General features: G+C 40.1%; 1 protein-coding gene across 1 annotated transcript; it reads left to right on the top strand.

Annotated features, from left to right (window-relative positions):
- The first annotated feature begins 597 nt into the window (after positions 1 to 597).
- On the top strand, positions 598 to 20,402 carry bmp3 (bone morphogenetic protein 3). Its single transcript, XM_072251904.1, has 3 exons — positions 598 to 1,100; positions 13,511 to 14,421; positions 18,067 to 20,402. Exons 1-3 carry the CDS (start codon positions 809 to 811, stop codon positions 18,256 to 18,258), a joined length of 1,395 nt encoding a protein of 464 aa, XP_072108005.1. The 5' UTR covers positions 598 to 808; the 3' UTR covers positions 18,259 to 20,402.
- The last annotated feature ends 882 nt before the right edge of the window (positions 20,403 to 21,284 follow it).

Raw genomic sequence — 21,284 nt, 5'->3', positions numbered from 1 at the left:
AACCATAAACAAAGCGTGTGGGAAAACGGTCTTTGCTGCTCCCCATAAACTTTGATAACATGTCTCATATCCTCCCTGTACTTCTCATAAAAAAAGATTTTATTGATTGGTTAGAGATATACGTTGGCGAGGGATTCAGGAAGTGGGCAGAGTAATTAATCTCACCTCGAACTTCCTACAGCAGAAACTGGCGTAAAAGAGGCTGGTGGACTCCGAATTACTAGATACATCAAAACTGAAGTACTTGCCGAAAATAGTAATAACCGTTTACACATCCCACCGTCCAGCGATATTCATATTAAATAGCCAGAGATATGTGGGCGCAATTTCAAATCGTTCAGGCCAGATTTACAAGTTCCCGTACCAGCCAAATAATACCGTGTAACCTTTCGCCGTCTATCTGACAATGAGCTGTAGGATCTGAAAATCGGGTCTATCACCTCTCGACATCTGAGATGCAGTTGGCTTTTTGAAGTCTGATTTCATTTAAAGGAGTGAAGCAGTGTGATTGGTCGGGCCGAAGCTCTGCCCTGTGCTAGGACACATAACACAGTGCGTCTGCACTCAGATAGGAAGAGAACTGCTGAGTCCGAAAGAGACAGAGACGACAGCCCACCGGCATCAGTGCGAAGCGAGTCGCACACATCAACACACGCACACACCGGGCAAAGTCATCCTCTCAGCTGTCAGATACCTGCGGCCGCTGCAGGACAGCCCTGGAACTGCCCGACAGAAAGTGACAAAAGCAAATCCTTCCTTTGCTGACTGTCGAACTGTCTTGCAGATTTGTGCGTAGTTTCAGAACAGAATGGGCAGATTTCGTGCGCTGGCGTTTGTGTGCGTCGGATGGACCTGCTTAACTGCGGCATTCTCGGATCTGCTGCAGGAGCATATCCGCGGGCTGAGGGGAACTTCTGGCTTGGGTGAGAATTCGACCGAGACTGCTTCCTCCCGGAAGGAGAGCACCGCCGTCTCCAAGACATCAGACCTGCTCCAGGACACAATGTCGGAGCACATGCTGATGCTATATGACAAGTATAATAAAGCTGGCTACCAGTTTAAGGATGGAAACACAGTCCGTAGTTTCAAAGCTAACTTGGGTAAGTAGAGAGAGATGGTTTCACGCGGGAAGGATGGAGACAATGTGCCATCACTACAGGGAACGTACTCATTCACAGAACTCCTAAATTCCCACCGGCGGGGTTTACCCTGGTCTGAATCATTAGTCAGGAACTCCCAAAAGGAGCCAACAAATCTGGAAGGCACAAAGACTGCAGATGAACGGCTATTGGTAATCAGTCAATAAATGAGTCAAACTAGGAAGACTGCTCTTGATACCGATAGCTGTGGTAGTAATGTTCCCGTGTCCGCTGATTCCGGTAAATGTGATGTGAATGGACTATTCCGTGACACCAATGGTTCAAGTTTAAGTTCAAGATTGTTTAATGTCTTTTCCAGTACACAGGAGAGCGAAATTATTGTTACTCCGGAGCCGAAGCAGCACAACAACACAATAAGAAAAAGCACACAATAATACTAATAAAACACAATAAATATAAATAGCAAAGATAGCTTATATTGATTGTATATTTATAAAGTGACGCTAGGTCTGTACATAAGGTGACTAATAAGGTACAGACGGCTGTGGGTGTGTACAAGAGGGTCAGTGGGTGGAAGTGTTGATCAGCTTTACTGCTTGGGGAAAGTAGCTGTTTTTGAGTCTGGTGTCCCTAGTGTCAATGCTTTTAGCGTCTTCCCTGATGGGGATGGGAAAAGTTGTTTGTGAGCAGGGTGCATGGGATCCTTCTTGATATTACTGGCCTTTATGGCAGCTTTCTGTATCTATGTCCTTGATGGTGAGTAGGCTGGTGCCAGTGATGGTCCAAACAGTTTTGCCTGCCGGTTGTAGAGTGTTCCTGTCCACTGCAGAGTGGTTTCCATACCATGCTGTGATGCAGCTTGCTAGGATGCTGACTACTGCACACCTGTAGAATGATGTGAGTATAGATGTTATTTTAATCCCACTACCTTCAACTTGCACTTGGTCATCTGAGTTGGAGTTTGATCAACATATTCCGCTCTCTTCAGACAGTCTGATCAGAGCACACTATAAAGTACTGGATTAAATGTCCTCCACCTTCTCAGCCTCGGGGCATCAGCTGTTAATTTTCCAATAATTTTTCAGTAGTGGTGACCCATAGATGTTAATAACTTAGTATCAAGTCAAGTTTAATTTACTCCCTGTGGCCAGGATACTTATTAAACTCCAATTAGATTGAAACAGTATTATGTCCATCCAAGGTGTCAAAGGTAGCAGCACTGCATTCTTCTCATTTTCTCCTCCGCTGTGCTAGAGGTTATTCACTGGTCTGCAACAGTCAGTCACTGTTCCAATCCAGTAACCATGTCTAATACGTGAGCCAGAATAAGTGAATGCTGATGGCAGTGCGAGTTCTTCCCTCAGAGGAGAAGTGCAGCAGTCAAGCACCCACACAGGCGCTGAACACGACTCATTACTAAATACAAATCAGGGCAAGATCTCTGGAGAGTTTTGTCCTCTCAGTAGTTCAGAAGCATTGAAGTGCCACCACTGCCTAGTCAGATAGCAGCAATTCACCAAATAGAACAAAGGGCAATGAGGATTTTCCTGACCTGAACCTCAGTAATATAAAATCCATAACTGTTGTTTATTCTGGGGGGAACATAAAAAGATCATTTTCACAAGGCTGTAAACCCTGCAGTGCCCAATGTTCTATTTAAGATCACTGAAGCTTCATTTTCATACTGAGTAAATGGTTATGTTAACACTATAAGGGAGATTTGATTTAATGACTATAATCTAAAGTTTCAGATGAAATCATAAACTATGGAGCAAAGCTCAAGCAGATTGTAAATATTTGAATATCAAGATTAGATTAGAGCTTTGAGATTAGTTCCAGGTAGATTTTTCTGTATTTTGTTATCTAAGTTGGTTTGGCTGTGATTGAGTGTCTCATTCTTATTTCTGATTACAGTGCTAATTCCATAATTAGCTAGCACATTCCCATTTCATCAAAGTTCATACAGAAATTGCATACATAGGCTTTGCTAGTTGGCATGCATGGTAGAATCTGTACCTGTAATTAGAATTGTGCTATTATTCAATGTTGGCTCTCAATTATGTTATTTATGGAAGCACTTATTGATAACAAAAGTCACAAATCAGGGATGAAAAGGGCCAGTGAAAATCATTACAGTTAGTTTGGCAGTTCTCAAGATCTAAAATTTCTTGTGTTATTCTGATTTTAATTAAAATAAAATAAAAATGCTGGAAATAATTAACAGATCAGCAGCATCCGTGGAGAGAGAGACAGTTAATTTTTCGACTGAGAAGCTTTCATTTTGCTCTTTAAATGGGTGGGCTTTTTCAGACACTACATTGCCATTCAAACCAGTGATTGATAACTACTATTTAGGATACTCCATATTTAGGCATTAATTGCAATTTCCCTTGTATGAAACCATCGCAAAGTTTTAGCTTTTGAATCTAGAGCTGATGTTCCCAACCTGGGGACCACGGACTTCTTGCATAATAGTATTGGTCCATGGCATAAAAAGGGTTGGGCACCCTGATCTAGAGTGACTGTAAAACAGTTTCTAATCTTGCTACACCATCACAAATGGAAGAAAACTCAAAGAACCATTCAATTGACATTAATTTGACAAATATCTGCCTCAGTGAAAGTCTGAGGACAATTTTTCTGTGTGCCTTCATAATCAAGATTTAGTACTTGATGCCTTAAAGAGATAACAGAACTTTTCTTTAAGCTCTGTCACGCACACATTCATATGAATGGATGAGCTACAGGTGACCCATACCCATGCGAATGCAACAATAGCTACTGCCTTGCATAAAGTAGTGTGTAATCTTTTAGTCAATGCACTCCACTGTTGCATGCCGCATGTTGACCAGAAATGTAAATACTCAGAGAGCAATAAAAATTGTGTTTAAATGTTTCACTACTTTAAACAGGGAAATGGTAATTTCAATCTGTCTTAATTCTGCTGGTTTATTATTATAACATTTGCTTTTCATTCTGTTTCATTTCTAAACAACTACTCTCAAACTGAATTTTATTTCTGTGCAACCAAAGACTCACTTAAGATAGTACAACTTTTTTCCTCTATTTAACACCAACTGGAAAGTAAATGACAAATTTCATGAGGTAGCATATCATATATTAATATATTAGGCTTCATGCTCTCATTGCATCCAATCCACCAAGTCTGACGTGTTCAGAAGTCAGGTTTTTCCAATTCAGAACACTATTGAATTGTAACACGATTTTAGGAAGCTAATTTTAATGGGGAACGAGCTCCCCCTATCAGCAATGCTTTTTGGTCTATAAATTAGCCCTTCTCACACAACTTTTTAACAGAAAAAAAGTGTACTTTTGTTACTATCCCACAAATCAGAACTTTTCAGGAAGTCATCTATAGCCAGAAATGATTGTGGTGGCAATAACTGTGCATAGATTGAGTAATCGGGAGAAGATTAGGCATGCAATCATAAAGAATTTTTGTAATGCAGAGATGAATAACAGTGCTTTCAGTCTCCTTGGGTATATCTATGTTTATACTTCACATATTGCCTGATAATTACATTATAAACTAGGTTTAAATTATGTATCATCAATTTGAAATGTACAGGGACAATAAACTGTCTGCAGCAGTATGGTCAATAAATCAATAACTGAGATATAACTCTAAGTACAATGCAGCCAGTTGATAAACAAAATACATGGTCAGGCATTTATAATCCTACATATAAAAGGCAGGAAAACCTTACTCACTCTAATACAGAGAATGTGACAGAGAAAGGATGAGACCGATCAGTATATCTGTCTCAGTGCTTGGGGAAAGTAAGCATATACAATTAATGAACTCTACTCCAAGATAAACATACAGGCAATGCTTACAGAAGAAAGAATATTAAAGTATCTGCCAAGCAGGGAGAACAGGAATGAATGTGAAAGGTAAGGATGGAGAATGATAATGGCGGCTTTAATACATCAGGTTTAATGGGTCAATGGTATTGCTTCAGAGCTGTAATTCTTTACTGCAGTATTGGAAATCACTGTAATTGTAAATGGTTGTCAACAATTCACAAGATCAAGATTAGAGTATCTTGCCAAATTATCTAACATTTTGACAGATGTTCCTCTTATTTACCATTTCACAGCCTTTTAAAAATTAGTTTCAATACCAAATTTGTACAGAAGTTATGGATTATACTTTTGACCATGCAGTGTTAACACCTAGAATTCTGATCCTCAAACACAATCACACAACACTTGTTGAACTAATAAAAAATTAGTTTGATGGAAATTGGTGGAAATCTGAAAGGAAAAGAGAAAACGCTGTGAGTACCTCAATAGTCCATCAGCACCTCGAATAGAGAAATAGAGTTAATGTTTCAGGATGATTAGCTTTCATTAGAATGAGGAAATGCCAGCAATCGAGCTCTTTTTTAAAACTTTTAAGTAGGGAGAGAAAAGAGAAGGGTTTGGTGGGACTGCAACCAGAGGTCATGGGTTAAGGGTGAAAAGTGAACATGAGGGGAAACTACTTCACTCAGAGATTTTGTGGGAGTGTGAAACAGGTTGCCACACAAGTGGTGCATGCAAGCTTGAGTTCAACGTTTAAGTGAAGTTTGGATAGGTACAATGATAGTTGGGGCATGGAGGGCCATGGTCCCACTGCAGTTCAATGGGAGTGTGCAGCTTAAATGGTTCAGCAGAGTAGATGGGCCGCACGCCCTGCTTCTGTGCTGTACTTTCCTATGACTCTATAAAAGGAGTATTTGTGATAGCTAGGGTCTGTAAGAGAATGAATGACACAGTAATTCTGGTGCCAGCTGAGAAACAGTGATGACGTCTTATTAATTGCAGCTGATCTATCTGGAGGAAATGTAAGTAGAAAATTTAGACACTCTCCTAATTATTTAAGAGTTCCAAGAACTATCTGTTTCGACAGGTCAAAAACACTATTGGCTGAAATATCAAAATATCCACTGGTAGGTTAATTAGCTACAGATTAGTATAGATCTCATCAAATTTTAGTTAGAATTAGTTAATTAGTAGAGATATGTACGACAGATTCAAAACATTCTGGACCACAAACTTGCCGGATCTCAGAATACTGGAATACTTACTCCTGGGTCGAAGGATAGGCATATCAGTAGGTGCAGAAACTGCGAGAACAAGATCAGCCAGAGGGAAAACAAGGGCCCTCAGAGCATCCTTAAGTGACAGGGAGGTGTAGGTTCATGGTGGAGGTTAGACAGCAGGGGTCGGTCATGGTGGAGATCTTCATATAACAGAAATCTTCAGAAACATACCAGAGGTAATTAGGAAGAAACCTGACGAGGGAAAAATAATACCGAGTCGAGGTAGGAAGAAATGAATTCTGCAGAGCAAGAACAGAATCAAAAAGGCAACCAAACTAAACTACTCCTGTAGATAGTCCTCTCCTGGCAAAGAGGCAGCATAGATGAATTGCAAAAGTTGTCCTTTGATAGCGTAATTCAGCTATGCTTCATTCCAGCAATGCTGCACACCAGGAGCAATGTAAAGCCCTAAAGCTCAAAGAAAAGCTCACATAATTGCACCACATTTATTGTGCCAAGCAACAAGCTGCTCTTAACTAATCCTGAGACCCTCTATAGGATGCTTACCGGTTTAAAGTAAAGGAGCATAACTTTCATGATAAAATTTTGAATACGTAAGAAAGCAGTTGGACTAAAAATTGATTTTAGATACTTTCCCTATTTTGAAGAACATTAAAGCCAATATGGTTGACAGCTTTCCTTTACCTATCTTGGAAGCACTCTGGTGGTGTGCTAGTCATTAACAAAAACTCCTTCAATGATATAAGATAGTAAATTATTATATATAGTTCGTCCACATGAAGTTCACTTCTTGTGAAGATGTTGTTGATGAGCACTATGCAAGTACTTTCATGGTAATGTATAAACAAGTTGAACTCAAATATTTGGAAACCCAAGAGAAACCAGAGATGGGGAGCAATGACAGAGAGTCTCCAGGAACTGCCTCACCTTGGTTTCACCGTGGATAGGACTCAACACCTTTTAAGGTAACAACATTTTTTCACCCAATGTCTTATCCAGGAAAAATTTTCATATTTGGGCATCTATTTATCACTGGCATTGATAGCATTTGAAGAGGCATCTCGTGCTTTCCCAGCGTGCATGATGAATAAACTCTTCTCGGGCTTTCAGCCCCGTTCAGGTATCAGTTATAACCAATGTTTCAATGACAAACTCTGCCATCCCTAATGAAGATGGCAGCGTTTGTCATTGAAACGCCAGTTATAATCAATACCTGTACTCGGCTGGAACCTGAGAACAGTTTATTCATAATGATAGCATTTGTTCTCCATCTCTAACTGCCTCTGAAAAAGGAGTGGTGAGACAATTTCTTGAACTACATTTGTTCAGGTGTAGATAGAGGCACATGTTTTGGAATGAGGGGTTTCAGGACTTATTCTTCAGAAAGGAACAATTCCAATGCAGGATGGAGTGTAATTGGTAGAGGAACCAATGGTTGGTAGATGGTGGCCATGTGAACCTATAGCCATTATCCCACTTGACAGTAGAGGTGACAAATATCAAAGTAGCTAATACAAGTAGCTCCATTTAAATATAAAAATGGATTTTGAAAACTTATATAGATGTGTAAAAAGGAAACAAAAGGACAAATTATGTTGGTCCATTACAGACCAAAAAAGAAAGAATGATATTGTGGAGTAAAGAAATGGCAAAGAAACTAAAGAAATACTTTGTGATTACCTTCATTGAAAGAAATACAGAAAATTATGGAAAAACTAGTGTATAGTAAATGAAGAATTCAAATTGGAGAAATTAGTGGGTCAATAAATGAATACATTACTGAGACCTTAGAACTTGTCTTGAAGGAGGTGGCTATGGGGATAATAAATACATTGGATGTCATCCTTCAGAATTCCACAGATTGTAAAATATTCTCACAGATTGGAAGGTAGGAAATCTAAGTCCAGTATTTAACAAATGAAATAGGTGAGGAGTGTGGAGGTGGTGAAGAGAGAAGATGGGAAAGCGCACATTATTAATAGGATAATGCTAGTACCCATCATTAAGAAAGTAGTAAAAGGACACCAAAGAAAATAATTTGAATTAAGTTGTGTCAATGAAAATCAAAAAGCTACAGATGCCAGAGAGAGAAACATGGTTAACACATCAGGCCAAACACCATTCAACTTTTTCTCTTTGCATGGGTGCTGCCTAAATCTGCTGACTGTTTCCAGCACTTCCTGTTTTATTTTGGGCTGAGTCGGTACAGTTTTTGAATGGGATATTATATTTGATGTTTATTAGATTTTTGAGGTTGTAATTGCTAGAATTGCAACAGATGGAACCAGTGGATGTGTACTGGACATTCTGGTAGTCATCAATGTGTCACACAAGATTATTAGAGAGAATCAGAGCTCATAGCCTAGTGGGCAATATAGTGGCAGCCACAGGCAAAGAGATGGAATAGGTAGGCAATTCCTAGATTTAGAATCTGTGATTAATGCGGTGCTGCAGGGATCAGTGTTGAGGCCCAAGTTGTGTGGATGAGTACAAAAATAACTTATCCAGGCTCGCACATGATACAAAGCTGGGTTGCAAGGAGAATGAGAGGAGACATAAGCAGGCTAATTGAAAGGTCAAGGGCATGGTAAATTGAATAGAATGTAGAAAAATGTGTGTTGGTATTTAAAGGGGCTTAGATAAACACTCACTGAATGTTAACAAGTAAAAGGAAGGGAAATGGCATGCTTGTCAATACTGCAAGTGGATTTGAGTACAAAAGCAAAAACATCTCAGTGTAACTAGGATCTTGGTAAGAAGTGCCTTAAGTATTGTGTCCAGATCTTGTCTTCTGTGGAAAGAAGGATACATTTGTGATAGAGGGAGTGCAGCAAAGGTTCACCATATTGATTACTGGGGTTGGATGTTCGGCTGATGTGGAGAGATTACACAGACTGAATGATATTCTCTGGAATTTTAGATAATCAGAGGTGATCTCATGAAGATATATGAAATTCTGAAGGGGCCTATAGAGTAAATGCAGAGTTGATACTTTATTTACTTATTTCAATTTATTTATGGAGATACAGTGCAGAATAGGCCCTTCCAGCCCTTCGAGCTGTGTGGCCCAGCAACCCCGATTTAATCCTAGCCTAATCGCAGGACGGTTTACAATGAACAATTAACCTACCAACCAGTAGGAGGAAACGGAGCACCCAGAGGAAATCCACACGGTCACAGGGACAACATAGAAACTTCTTAGAGGCAGCAGCCGGAACTGAACCTGGGGTTTCCTGTACTGTAAAACGTTATGCCAACCCCTACGCTACTGTGCTGCCCCACCACAGGTTTCTCCATCAACCCTCCACCGAGCCCATCCCTGCATTCGTTTTCTGACAGGGACATTTGGAACTTGAGGTCACAGTCTCAAAATAAGACGTTAAGACTGAGAAATGAAGAAACTTCCTTCTATGGAAAATAGTGAATATTGGGTATTGGGAATTCTCTACCCAAGAGGGCTGTGGAATCTCAGTCATTGAGTACATTTAAGATTGATAAATTTTTGGATATTTAAATGTATCAAGAAATTATATAGAGTTGGTGCAGAACAGTGACATTGAGAGAGAAGATCAGCTAGGATCTGTGAATGGTACAGGTGCAAAGGTCAAAACTGCCTACTTGTTGCTTCTAACAACAGGAATTCTGCAGATGCTGGAAATTCAAGCAACACACATCAAAGTTGCTGGTGAACGCAGCAGGCCAGGCAGCATCTCTAGGAAGAGGTACAGTCGACGTTTCAGGCCGAGACCCTTCATCAGGACCTTCGTCTCGGCTTGAAATGTCGACTGTACCTCTTCCTAGAGATGCTGCCTGGCCTGCTGCGTTCAGCAGCAACTTTGATGTGTGTTACTTGTTGCTTCTCCAGTTTTTGTAGATAGTGTGTACTACAGCTATGGTGACTGAGGGAATACATATTTAAACTGGGACCCAAGGTAGGGTACCAGTCAAGTGGACTGCTTTGTTCTGGATGATGCCAAGCTATTTGAGTTGCATTCATCCAGGTAAGCAGAGTGCATTGCATCACATTCCTAATAAAAGTCTTGTGGATATTGCAAAAGCTGAGGTGTTGGGAGTTGAGCCACTTGCTGCCGAATGCCCAGCCTCTTAGCCGTGCTCTTTACAAGCACACATTTCAAAGCCCTGACTGAGGAGAGATTAGTGGGAACTCGGGTAGACATGATGCTCTTTCAATCATCTCACCCTTTGATTGATATCCAGATGAAAGCCCAAGTCCTGTGTAAGCGGTAATAAATAGAAAATGGGGAAGAGATCCAGATTCTGCCTCAACCTTCATCTCTCTGCCCCAAATGTGATATAATACCAAAATATTTGCAGATTACTTATCTGCACTTCTAAGTAATTTATTAATGCACTGAGGTGTTTCTAAACATTGTGATGAATTCTGATAAAGATGAAATTTTCTTTGCACAAGATGACTTAAGTAACTTTTGTGATAACTGTTTCCCTGTTGTAACTAAAAACTGGCAGCCATTTCAACTCTAATTATGAATGACTGGGAATAGTTTTATCTTAAGGCTGTCTTGTACAGTATTCCCCCATGAACTTTGTAATTTTGAATATTCAAGAATAGCTTATCTCTGTCAATCTTTTCTAATGTTTTAGCATATATCTCTGATTAAGCATTCTATATTTAATTCCAGGGACAAATACACCTGGAATACAATTCACTGTTGTTGGTTGTTGTCAGATCAACACCTGACTAAATTTGAGACGTGCCAGAATTCATGATTATTAGCTCAATTGCGCCATCTTGTGTAGAGCAGGAGGAATAATCCTAGTTCCAGTCAAAGATGCTCCAGGTCACTGCAATTCCTTGAAATAGCTCATGGCACATCAACTACAGTCGATCACTTCAAACAATGGTCAAGCATAGTAACCAGTTTGTGAATTTCAGGACAGTAAACACAATAAGAAAAGAATAAAATACAGAGCAACACACTCAAAGTGCTGGAGGAGAGTTAGGCAGCATTTACGGAGAGCAATAAACAGTCAACATTTCAGGCTGAGACAATTGATCATGACTGGAAAGGAATGTGGAGAAGCCAGAAATAATTTTAACGTTGAAGGGAGAATAAGTTGTAAAATTAGTGTACCATGTTTTATTCTGGTTTAACTCCTTAATATTCCATCTGATCACCCAAGATAAAAGGATGAAGTCACTGTTTAATATTTAATCTGAATTTTTTCCGGCTTTGCACTACACTGAAATTGCATTCTAAATGATATACTAGAACACCTGGAATAAAACTGATGTATATTGTATCATTAGCATGACAATGTCTTGTTCCAGTGTTGATATTTTGTAAATATTTTGACAATTATTATACTTGTTTCATCCTAATCTTTTCTCATATGTTGATGGTAGGCCTAAGTCAGTTTAAGTACTCTTTAGCAGAGCTTTTCTCCTATGACAAAATGGAAATTTGCACTGTTTGCAGCCATTGAAATTCATTAACTTGACATCACAAAGAGAGGTTTACGTGTAAGATACCCACTCAGGGGCCACTTTATTACATACCTGCTCTACCTAATATCCTGGCCACTGAGTTTGTGGTGTTCTGCTGCTGTAGCAATCCACTTTAAGGTTCGATGTGTTGTGCATTCAGTGATGCTTGTCGTGCACACCACTCTTGTAATATGTGGTTATCCTAGTCACTGTCGCCTTCCTGTCAGCTTGCAGCAATCTGCCCATTCTCCGCTGATCTCCCCCTATAACAAGCCGTCGTTGCCCACAGGACTACCGCTCACTGGATGTTTTTATTTTTCATGTCATTCTCTGTAAACTGTAGAGACTGTTGTACGTGACAATCCCAGGAGATCGGCATGTTTTTGGGATATTTAACCCACCCCATCTAGCACCAACAATTATTCCCAGTCAAAGTTACTCAGATCACATTCCTTCCTCTTTCTAATATTTGCCCTGAACAACAATGGAACCTCTTGACCATGTCTGCGCGCTTTTACGCATTGAGTTGCTGCCACATGATTAGATATTAGCATTACCAAGCAGGCGTACAGGTGTACCTCATCGATTTAAGAATCATGTCTACTTTGGAGTACAAAAGTTCATTGGAGGATTGAGAGAATATTGTTCCATTGCATGAGATATTAAATTTAGGCTGTATATCTTTTTTAAAAAAGACTGACATTAATCTGAAAAAGAGCAGGTGAGTCTTCTTTCATATCTTCAGACAACATTGTGAAAACTAGTTAACTGCTCACGCCCGTTTGTGCAAGTAAGTTGTGTCTAAGTGGCCACTGCATTTCAAATGTGAATACTTCAGAGCTACATCTTTGGCTCTCAAAGAGTCTCCATATAAATAAATACCTTTATTTTCTAAAATAAGTTGCTGAGAGGCTTGGAATGGACCCCATGTTCCATAATATCCTGATCAAATTCTTTTATTGCCCCTACCAAGCCAAGCTGACCTTTCTGGGTTTACACTTAGGCCTTTGTGAGATAGGTGGCTGCGTTCCAGCTGTCAGCTACAATAAAGATTTACATAAAATCAGTCAGGCCCACTGTCACTTTGGCAGTGTTGTCAACTGTTTTCTTTACTCACGAGTGAGGCTTCAACCATCAGTTTTCTGAGTAAGAGATACAAACACTGATCTGAACAAAGACAATTACTGAAGAGTCAAGATTTGGAGATACTGATAAAAAATCTATGGTTCAAAGTCATAGCTAATTTGCAATGCTGATTATCACGATATAAGGAGCCCTTGATGTACAAATGAGTGAAGGTCAGACAAATGCAGCATAAAAATGTATAAATAATGCCTCATCGTGGTATCAAGTGATTTTAATCATCATTGAAATATTGTACAAAGATTAATTGTCAACTAATATGCTAATATGAATTTACATTTATTAAATACTCACATTGAAAACACATACAAAATGCTGGAGGAACTCAGCAGGTCAGGCAACATCCACAGAAATGAATAAACAGTTGACGTTTTGGGCTGAGACCCTCAGAAGGACTGGAAAGGAAAGAGGAAGAAGCCAGCTTCTTCCCTTTCCCTTTTCAGCTCTGATGAAGGGTCTCAGCTTGAAAAGGTTGCCTGTTTTTCCTTTCCATGGATGCTGCCTGACCTACTGAGTTCCTCCAGCATTTTGCATGCGTTACTTTGGATTTCCAGCATCTGCAGAATCTCTTGTATTTATGAGTCCAGTGAGTTACTTTGAAGTTATACTTTGATGTGAAGTGGGCACTTAAAACTATCTGAATAATACTAATGAAACTGTGTAATGTCATGGTGTGTGTGTGTTTTATATTACCAGACACCTTAACTTTTATTGTTCTGTTGTAATTATAGGATGGATTGGAGGTAAACAGATACAGTTATTTAATCTGACCTCTCTAGCAAAATCAGAAGTTATTTTGTCCGCCACTTTACATTATTATGCAGGCGAGCTTCAGCTTGCAAACAACACAAGGATGTGCCCTCACTTAAATGGCTGCAAACATCGCTTCCACAGAAAACAAGTCAACATTGACCTTTCCATCTGGGTTTTTGGCATTGTCAACAATAATACCAGAATTCTGGGCCATTATATAATAAATACATCTACATTTTATCGAGATTTTCTCTCTTGGCAGTGGAAAGACATCACACGAGCTGTTCACAACGCCAGGTCAAATGATGGCCTGTTGATTGGAATTGAAATGATGTCATCTGGTCCAACCTTTTGGAAGCAGTTGTTTTCAAAGCTTCCACCCTATATGCTGGTGTACGCAAATGATTCTGCGATTTCAGAACTGGACAGTGTGGCGAGCACCCTTCGGAGACAGCAGGGATCAATTGTTACCAAGATGCAGAATTTCAGAATCAGTGCTGTAAACAAAACATTTGAAATGAGGAAGAAACGGTCCGCTAACTTACTCCTGCCATTGCGTAACAATGAGCTACCGGGAGCAGAGTATCAGCACAACGAGGCGGATGCGTGGGACACGAGGAAGCCTTATAAAAAGCTACATCCTCGGCCGACAGACCAACAGAAGAAGGGAAAGCAAAGGAAGGGCACCAGACAGAAATCACAAACTCTACAGTTTGATAAGCAAACACTGAGAAAAGCCAGACGGAGACAATGGAATGAGCCCAGAAACTGTGCCCGCCGCTACCTGAAAGTGGATTTTGCAGACATTGGATGGAGTGAGTGGATAATCTCCCCTAAGTCTTTCGATGCCTACTATTGTGCAGGTGCTTGCCAGTTCCCTATGCTAAAGGTGCGTGTTTTGCTATATTTGAATTATTTTGCTCCTTCTTGATATCTCTAGACCTCACCAAGTTGGCAAGAAGCTAACTCTCAGTACATGTTTATGCAGCCATCTAATAGAGGGTATATAGGAATCACCTTAATAACAATATACTGTACAGTTGAGGAAGCTTTTTCAGTTCTTCAAGCTTATCATATATTTGATTTAACCAGTTCTATGTTACGTTAATAAAGAGATTAACCTATTCATTTTGAGTAATATCTCAATTATTTGAGAGCAGAGGGAAATTCAAACTGAATAAGCTCATATTTGTGAGGTAAGGTTGTTAGGCAAAGCTGTGCCAGTTTTCAGCAAACTGAAAAATTGTCCAATCTATAAATGGTACTGATGATAAATTTAATAAATGTGGTGGACCGGATTCGGTAGCTGCTGGAATTACATGAGGGGATTCCAAGACGCTTTTAACCCGCATCCATGTAGTAAGCCTCCTCTGTGCAGCCCAGTAATTCTGTTGACCCAGAGACCAACAATGCTGTTCCCTATTTGGATGCTTCATCAGGAGGCTTCCGTTGTGAGCAGACAAATACAGTAAAAGCTCCCTTGCATGCTTAATCCTAAATTGAAACCATTGAAGAGAATATGCATTGTGATCTAAGCAGGTTCAGGCAACTGCTCAAGCGAGAAATGAAGCTATCCTGGTTAACTGAGAAGCAAGGTTCAAAGCAGAAGAGTGCCTTTTTGGTTCCACGATGCCTTGGAGACCTTGTTGGAGCAGCCAGGATGAAGAGAGATCCTGTTTCCCTAGGGTCCAGAAAGCCCACCACAAACATAGTCAGTGGGTAGGGAAATAAATAGCTGCGGCGGTCAGTACCAGAAAGTGAGATCTGGGGATAAAATGCTACAGAAAGTTCAGTGCCTTGGCTGCATCAGTGGCTGAGTCTATAATGCTTTCTCTCACCAATTGTGCTACTAGCCTCTGACGCTCGCAAATGACTACATCCTTATGACTCAGCTGCCAACAATTTCTCTCAGTCAGAACTCATAACCAACACACATTTGCTCAGCTGCACTTTGACACACTAAATACAGCCGTAAGTCTCACACCCTTTTATACTTGTATACATTGGCAGTTTTTCAAATCCATTAACTGCATCATTGAAAAGCATTGCACAACACTTCCCTTTCCACGACAAGGTGGTAAACTACCATCTGCACAAGCAGGCTGTTATAGATATACCTGCATGTCCTAAATCAGTAGAGTAGATGGTGCTTGCCATTTTCAGATGACCATTGTTGAGACTGGAGCATCAGCGTGTAGCTGAAAAAACTTAAAGATGACCTAATCCATCACCTATTTCTGCCTTTGACATTCAATATCACTGCCAGCCCATGATATGAAATGCAAGTGCAGTAAAAAAGGTCCCTCTTGCATCCTTTGCTCCTTACTTTATCTGCCAGAGAAGTGATGGTCAGCTGACATTGCATACTTGCAAAGCAGCATGCAGAGACAAGTGTGCAGGTTCCACTGCACCACACATGGGAGCAAGTGTGAGCTTAGCTGTGAGTTCAGATTGTCCCACCACGTGCAGGAGACCGCGGCTGTTCAGTACCCTGCCCTCCAAAGGACCACTAGGGTTATCGAGGGTAGTGGGTCTCTGGGACAAGGAGGTGCTATTGTCACCCAGGAAGAAATAATCTTTTTCTAACCCTCTCGCCTTATTGTCAGTGCCTTTGCTGTTGTCTGGCCCATTCTGCACTCATTCATGGGAAATGTTGTGGTCCACATCAGGGGATAGAGGGCCCAAAGTGGTCTTTCAATCTCTTCTGCAGTCTCCTCCATTGGTAGCCAGTAGCCTTCCCCAGCCATGCTGCATTTCTGGGAAGTACAACATTAGGATAGGCAAAGGTAAGGACTAAGGGAAGGGACAATCCTGGGCAGCTTATGCACTGTATGCATGATTATATTGATAAAGATCTTTTGGATTGCTGATATGGCACAAAGGGATTTTGTCAGCAGGACGATTATGTGTCAGACTGTTGCTGGATGCCAAGTTAGCTTGTGGCTACTGGAATCTGACTTATCACATGCCTATTAAAAAGATGCTCCCCAATGCACTTCCTTTCCCTCGCTCCTGCTCCTCAGCTACTCGCTAGCCAGCTGGTTGTTTTTTAAAATGTGAACTTGTGTAGCATTCAAGATTGCAAGGCTCTTTCATCCACCTGGGCAATGGAAAAGATAACACAGCAGGCTGGTAGTCTGCACAACAGAGCATCATTACATTCATTGTAAGTAAGCTCGGGTTGCAGACTGGAATCAGCAGCCTTGTCATCACCGGGTAGTTTTGATACCCAGTGATAACCCAGTAGTGTGCTGACAACTGACATAATGATCTGCCAAATAACATCTCCAAGATGACTGCGGCCTGCAAACTGGGCAGTGTTCTATTTACATAATTGCATCCAATTAGAAACCAGAGGATTAAAATCTTCTTCCACTTTGGTTTAAGGAAAATACTGAATAAAGTGTCCACAAAACATACCCTCTGTCACCCTAGGGGACCCTGCTATCCTAGAAAAGCATTTGCTTTCTCCACCTGCAAGCTTCTCCAAAGAGAAGATTGGATAGTTGAATACCTTTGAATAGACAGCTTTGGTAATTAGCTTCACACAATTGTGGGGCACCTTTACACAAATGATGTCAAAAAAGTTCAATGTCATTCCACTGGTATGCTCCTGTTTGCCACCCGTGGCAGGTTTCAGTGAGCGTCCCTTTATTGCAGAACCATCCTGCACGTTGTTCCTTGCTGAGACTCAGGAGGGCAGGTTGCTCCCTCAACAACCCCTCCTCCTCCCAGCAGTCTGCCCACTTCCTCGCAGCCTCTGCTCAATTTCCCAGTTAAGCTGCATTCGAGAGGAATGCCTCCTAATGTACCCATTTCTAGAAAGAGGTTAGTACAATCTTCCACTTAGCAGGAAGGTTTTTCAGAACTGAACAAACCCTCTCTGTAGATTCCTTCAATTTGAAATAACTGCATAAATCCCCACAGATACAGAGAACTGAAGCAACAGCACTAAGAAATCAACCAACAATTCATCTGTAAGAAAGAGGTGCTTCCCTTAAATCGTGTGAACCTGGAGCAATTCAGCTCCTAAACAGGAATTTGGTAATCTTTCTTCATTAGAAGACATTAGCTAGAGAGATGAGTTTTGAAACGGTAACATTGTGGTCTCAGGTCAATGCTGAAACTAATTCATGTCTCAGTTTTCTGCCTTCACCTGTTCCTGGCCATTTTTCAGTAAATTATGCCAATAAGAATGGAATTCTGGCACACTAAACACACACATATACACATATGCTCCATTTTGGTACTCATTGCCACCAATAATAAAAACTACCATCCAAATTGCCAGTGAACTCTGAGGTATTTCATTGGAACACAGAAATCAGAGAATCTTTAGGCGCATTCTGCCTTTCATTTGGAGATTGAGTAACCTGCAGGTTTACTCATCAACATGTTGGAAATTAAGGTACTGCTCTATTCAGTCAGTCAGACTGACTGGCTCCATTAAGTGTGCTTTATTGGCTGAATGAAAGTGCATGTACAAAAATTCAGAAGAGTTTGTGTGAAACATTTTTCTCTTTTCTTCTTTCAGTCATTGAAACCCTCCAACCATGCTACGATTCAGAGTATAGTACGGGCAGTGGGTGTGGTCCCAGGAATACCAGAGCCATGCTGCGTACCCGAGAAGATGTCATCCTTAAGTATCCTATTTGTTGATGCAAACAAAAATATCGTCCTGAAGGTCTACCCAAACATGACAGTGGAATCATGTGCTTGCAGATAACTTCGCGGTCAGGATGTTGTTTGATTTTTGGGTTTGCACTTCAGATATTTTTGTTTTCCTTTTCTTTTTCATTTTGAATGAATAAAGGAAGTCTTCCAAAAAGATGAAACCCAATGGTGTCTTTGGATGAAAAGATTTGAAAGAGAATTTATCATTTTCTAGAGACACCCCAACACCTGCATTAAAGGTGCAATTTTGTGAAGTAAAAACACATGGAAGTACCAGAGTTCCTGTGTCTAGAATTCAGGTTCTGAAATGGAGCTCTATTTACTGTAGATCTGTTCTTAGTTTTTAAAGACAAATTGATAGAAATTGCCATTGCACTTCAGCAGATGGTCTTTGACAGCTGACATACAGTTAATTCCACTTCCCCCACCCATCAGCTCCTATTGGTTCCACCTTCAGCTAATCTCAAAGTGTGATGAACATTTTGAACTATCCTTTGCATTTTACTTTTGTACTATTAAATAACAAAGTAATTTGAAATATAACAGTTATGTGAATCAATGCAAGTGTATCGTCAACATATTTGTTAACTTACCTTACAATTCACACGTTCTGTGCATAATGTTTTATTTAATTTTAATTGTCAACACTTTTTAATGCAATTTGCTGAAGATCTTGCATGATATTCAAGCAGCCTTTTTCAAAGGAACAACTAAAATCTGAACTCTGAGGTGATGGACTTGTTGTGGGATGTTTTCTGGAGCTGCCAATAACTGGCCAGGTAAATCTGTATCACGTTAGGAAACAGTAGCAATTGCAGTGGATCAGAGGTACCCACTTGAAATACAAATGTTAAATCCCAGGAATTATGTCATCGAGATTACCAATATTCGTGGTCAGTTAGTGAAAGGAATGCAACATTTCTCTTGACCCCTCAATATTCCCTCCTACTATTAATCTAATAAAAACTAGGGGAGATATGACCACTACAGCTACAAGATTTGCACTCTCCTAAGTCAACGAGTTGGTCTTATCAATAAAGTTACAGTAATGTAGTTGATGTAATTGGCCAACATGGCTCATCAATTAAAAAACTGTTAATAATTGTCATTTGCGAGGAGGTTCTATCATTCAACATTTAATATTGTTTTAACCAAGCATTTGTGTATGAATAAAAGCAATGAAACTTCAATAATCCTGATCTGCTTGTTCAGAAATCCCAGTGTTTTAGTATCTGACATGCAGGTTGCTAACTTGCAGTTCCTGCACTCCCTTTAAGTTTGCCAGGGCCCTGGTTCCTGCACTCCCATTAAATTTACAGGTTTTTTTTGGGGGGCGGGGATTTACAATGCCTCTGTGTAACATATGTTTTTGTAAACAGTGAATTAAAAGTCTATTGAAACGTTAGTAGAAATAACAGTGGGCAATCCAGAAAATCTGCCAATTTGGCAGTACCCAGAAGATCAGAGGATTTTGGATTAATGGAGGTTAAATCTCTGATAATCTGTTGTGCCACTAAAACAAACATACATCTCCTCTCTTACCACAATCCCAATATGTAAGCAGCCCCACCAGGTGAGGCAATGATTTATGGGCACCTCCTCTATCTGCAGCTAATGCAGTCAGTGCTCCCATTGTGGCGTCCTCTAGCATTGCCAGGATTAGACCAGGTGACCAGTGTTCTGTCCGCAAAGGCTGCCCTGAACTCCTGACTGCAAACCATGTCAACTCCCCTTCCCATTCTCACGACAGCGTGTATATCTTTAGCCCTCTCCACTGTCACTGTGATGCCCAATGCAAGCTATAAGAACAACTCCTCATTTTCTCAGTCTGAGTCTCTGACCCTGTCCCTCTCTCTTGGTTCCAACCACCATCCACTCACACACTTCGCCCACTGGCCTCCTCCCCCATCTGCATTAAATCTCTCCATTAAATAATTTCCATTTTTACTTTTCTGACTTATCACATTCCAGTACTTGTAGTCTTTATGTCTCCACTTATCACCACCACCAGCTGCCCCCTGCCACATACCAGCCCCTGTCTCATCGCTCCCCGTCTCCTCTTTATCCTACCTATTTGCCCTCTCAACTCCTAAATCCTGATGTTGGGTTTTGATCTAACATGTCAACAGTTCTTTTCACCTTGAAAGATGCTGCTCAGCTGCTGAGTTTCTCAGCAATTTGTATTTTTTTTTAAACTAGGACAATATATATCCTTCATTAATTATACTTAACATATACTTAGATTTTGTCTTTTTTGAGCAGCTGTATTTGAAAATTATACATATTGCTGTAAGGAAGTAATTTGTGGGTATGTCATATCAATATACTTATAAAGAATAAAGGGAATGTTTGTTTCATCTTTAAGATAAAGATAAGCATGCTGAAGAATTAAGTGTGGTTTAAATTTAGCCATTGATGGAATTTCTATACATTTCAAATCAGAAATGAAGTGGTAAGCTTGGCTGCAGAGCACTACAATTAAGGTAGCTATGCTTACACTTCAGAAGCACAACCTACGACACAGGATTACCTTTGCAAAATTTTGTAACTTCCTAATACGGGCATTGTCTATCTTTCACAGACAATTTGTCTATTGGCATTGATGCATAAATTCTATGGTTTTGTTTTATTTTTGCCACATGGATTTCAATTTGGTCTGCAACTATGTCTTAAACCACTGTTCAATTCCATTTATATCTTTAGTATAAAGATAATTTCAAGGAAAAAAAAAGTTGTAAATTATCAGAATTTTATGAAACTTACTGCATTTCAATTATCAGTGCAAACAAATATAAAAATAATTGTAGGTGGAGAGAATTAACGTTGTGCCTTATTCAGAGCTAGGCTGACACAACAAGGAGGATTTTAAAAGCCATGAAATTTGGAGGTTTGAGGAGATCTTTTACATAGACCTAGAAACACGTAGAATTACAGATATTAAACACTGACCTCCAAGAGCAAGCCTCATAGCATCAATTTCTAAATAAGCAGATATATATTCCAACAGACATAGTCTGTCCCTTACTGTTCCTTACAATAGAGGAAGACAGGCTTTTACTGTCTTCTATTATATTTCAC

This window comes from Mobula birostris, chromosome 3 (assembly GCF_030028105.1).
Source record: "Mobula birostris isolate sMobBir1 chromosome 3, sMobBir1.hap1, whole genome shotgun sequence".
In the NCBI taxonomy this organism is placed as follows: Eukaryota; Metazoa; Chordata; class Chondrichthyes; order Myliobatiformes; family Myliobatidae; genus Mobula; species Mobula birostris.
Note: the sequence above shows the minus strand (reverse complement) of the source record. Positions and strands in the feature narration are given on the sequence as shown.

What these genes read in the sequence shown, in the direction of transcription:
- bmp3 (XM_072251904.1), top strand. Translation starts at nt 809, where the DNA reads ATGGGCAGATTTCGTGCGCTGGCGTTTGTGTGCGTCGGATGGACCTGC. An exon ending in TAGTTTCAAAGCTAACTTGG is followed by an intron (nt 1,101 to 13,510) that starts GTAAGTAGAGAG and finishes TTGTAATTATAG; the next exon opens with GATGGATTGGAGGTAAACAG. An exon ending in GCCAGTTCCCTATGCTAAAG is followed by an intron (nt 14,422 to 18,066) that starts GTGCGTGTTTTG and finishes TTCTTCTTTCAG; the next exon opens with TCATTGAAACCCTCCAACCA.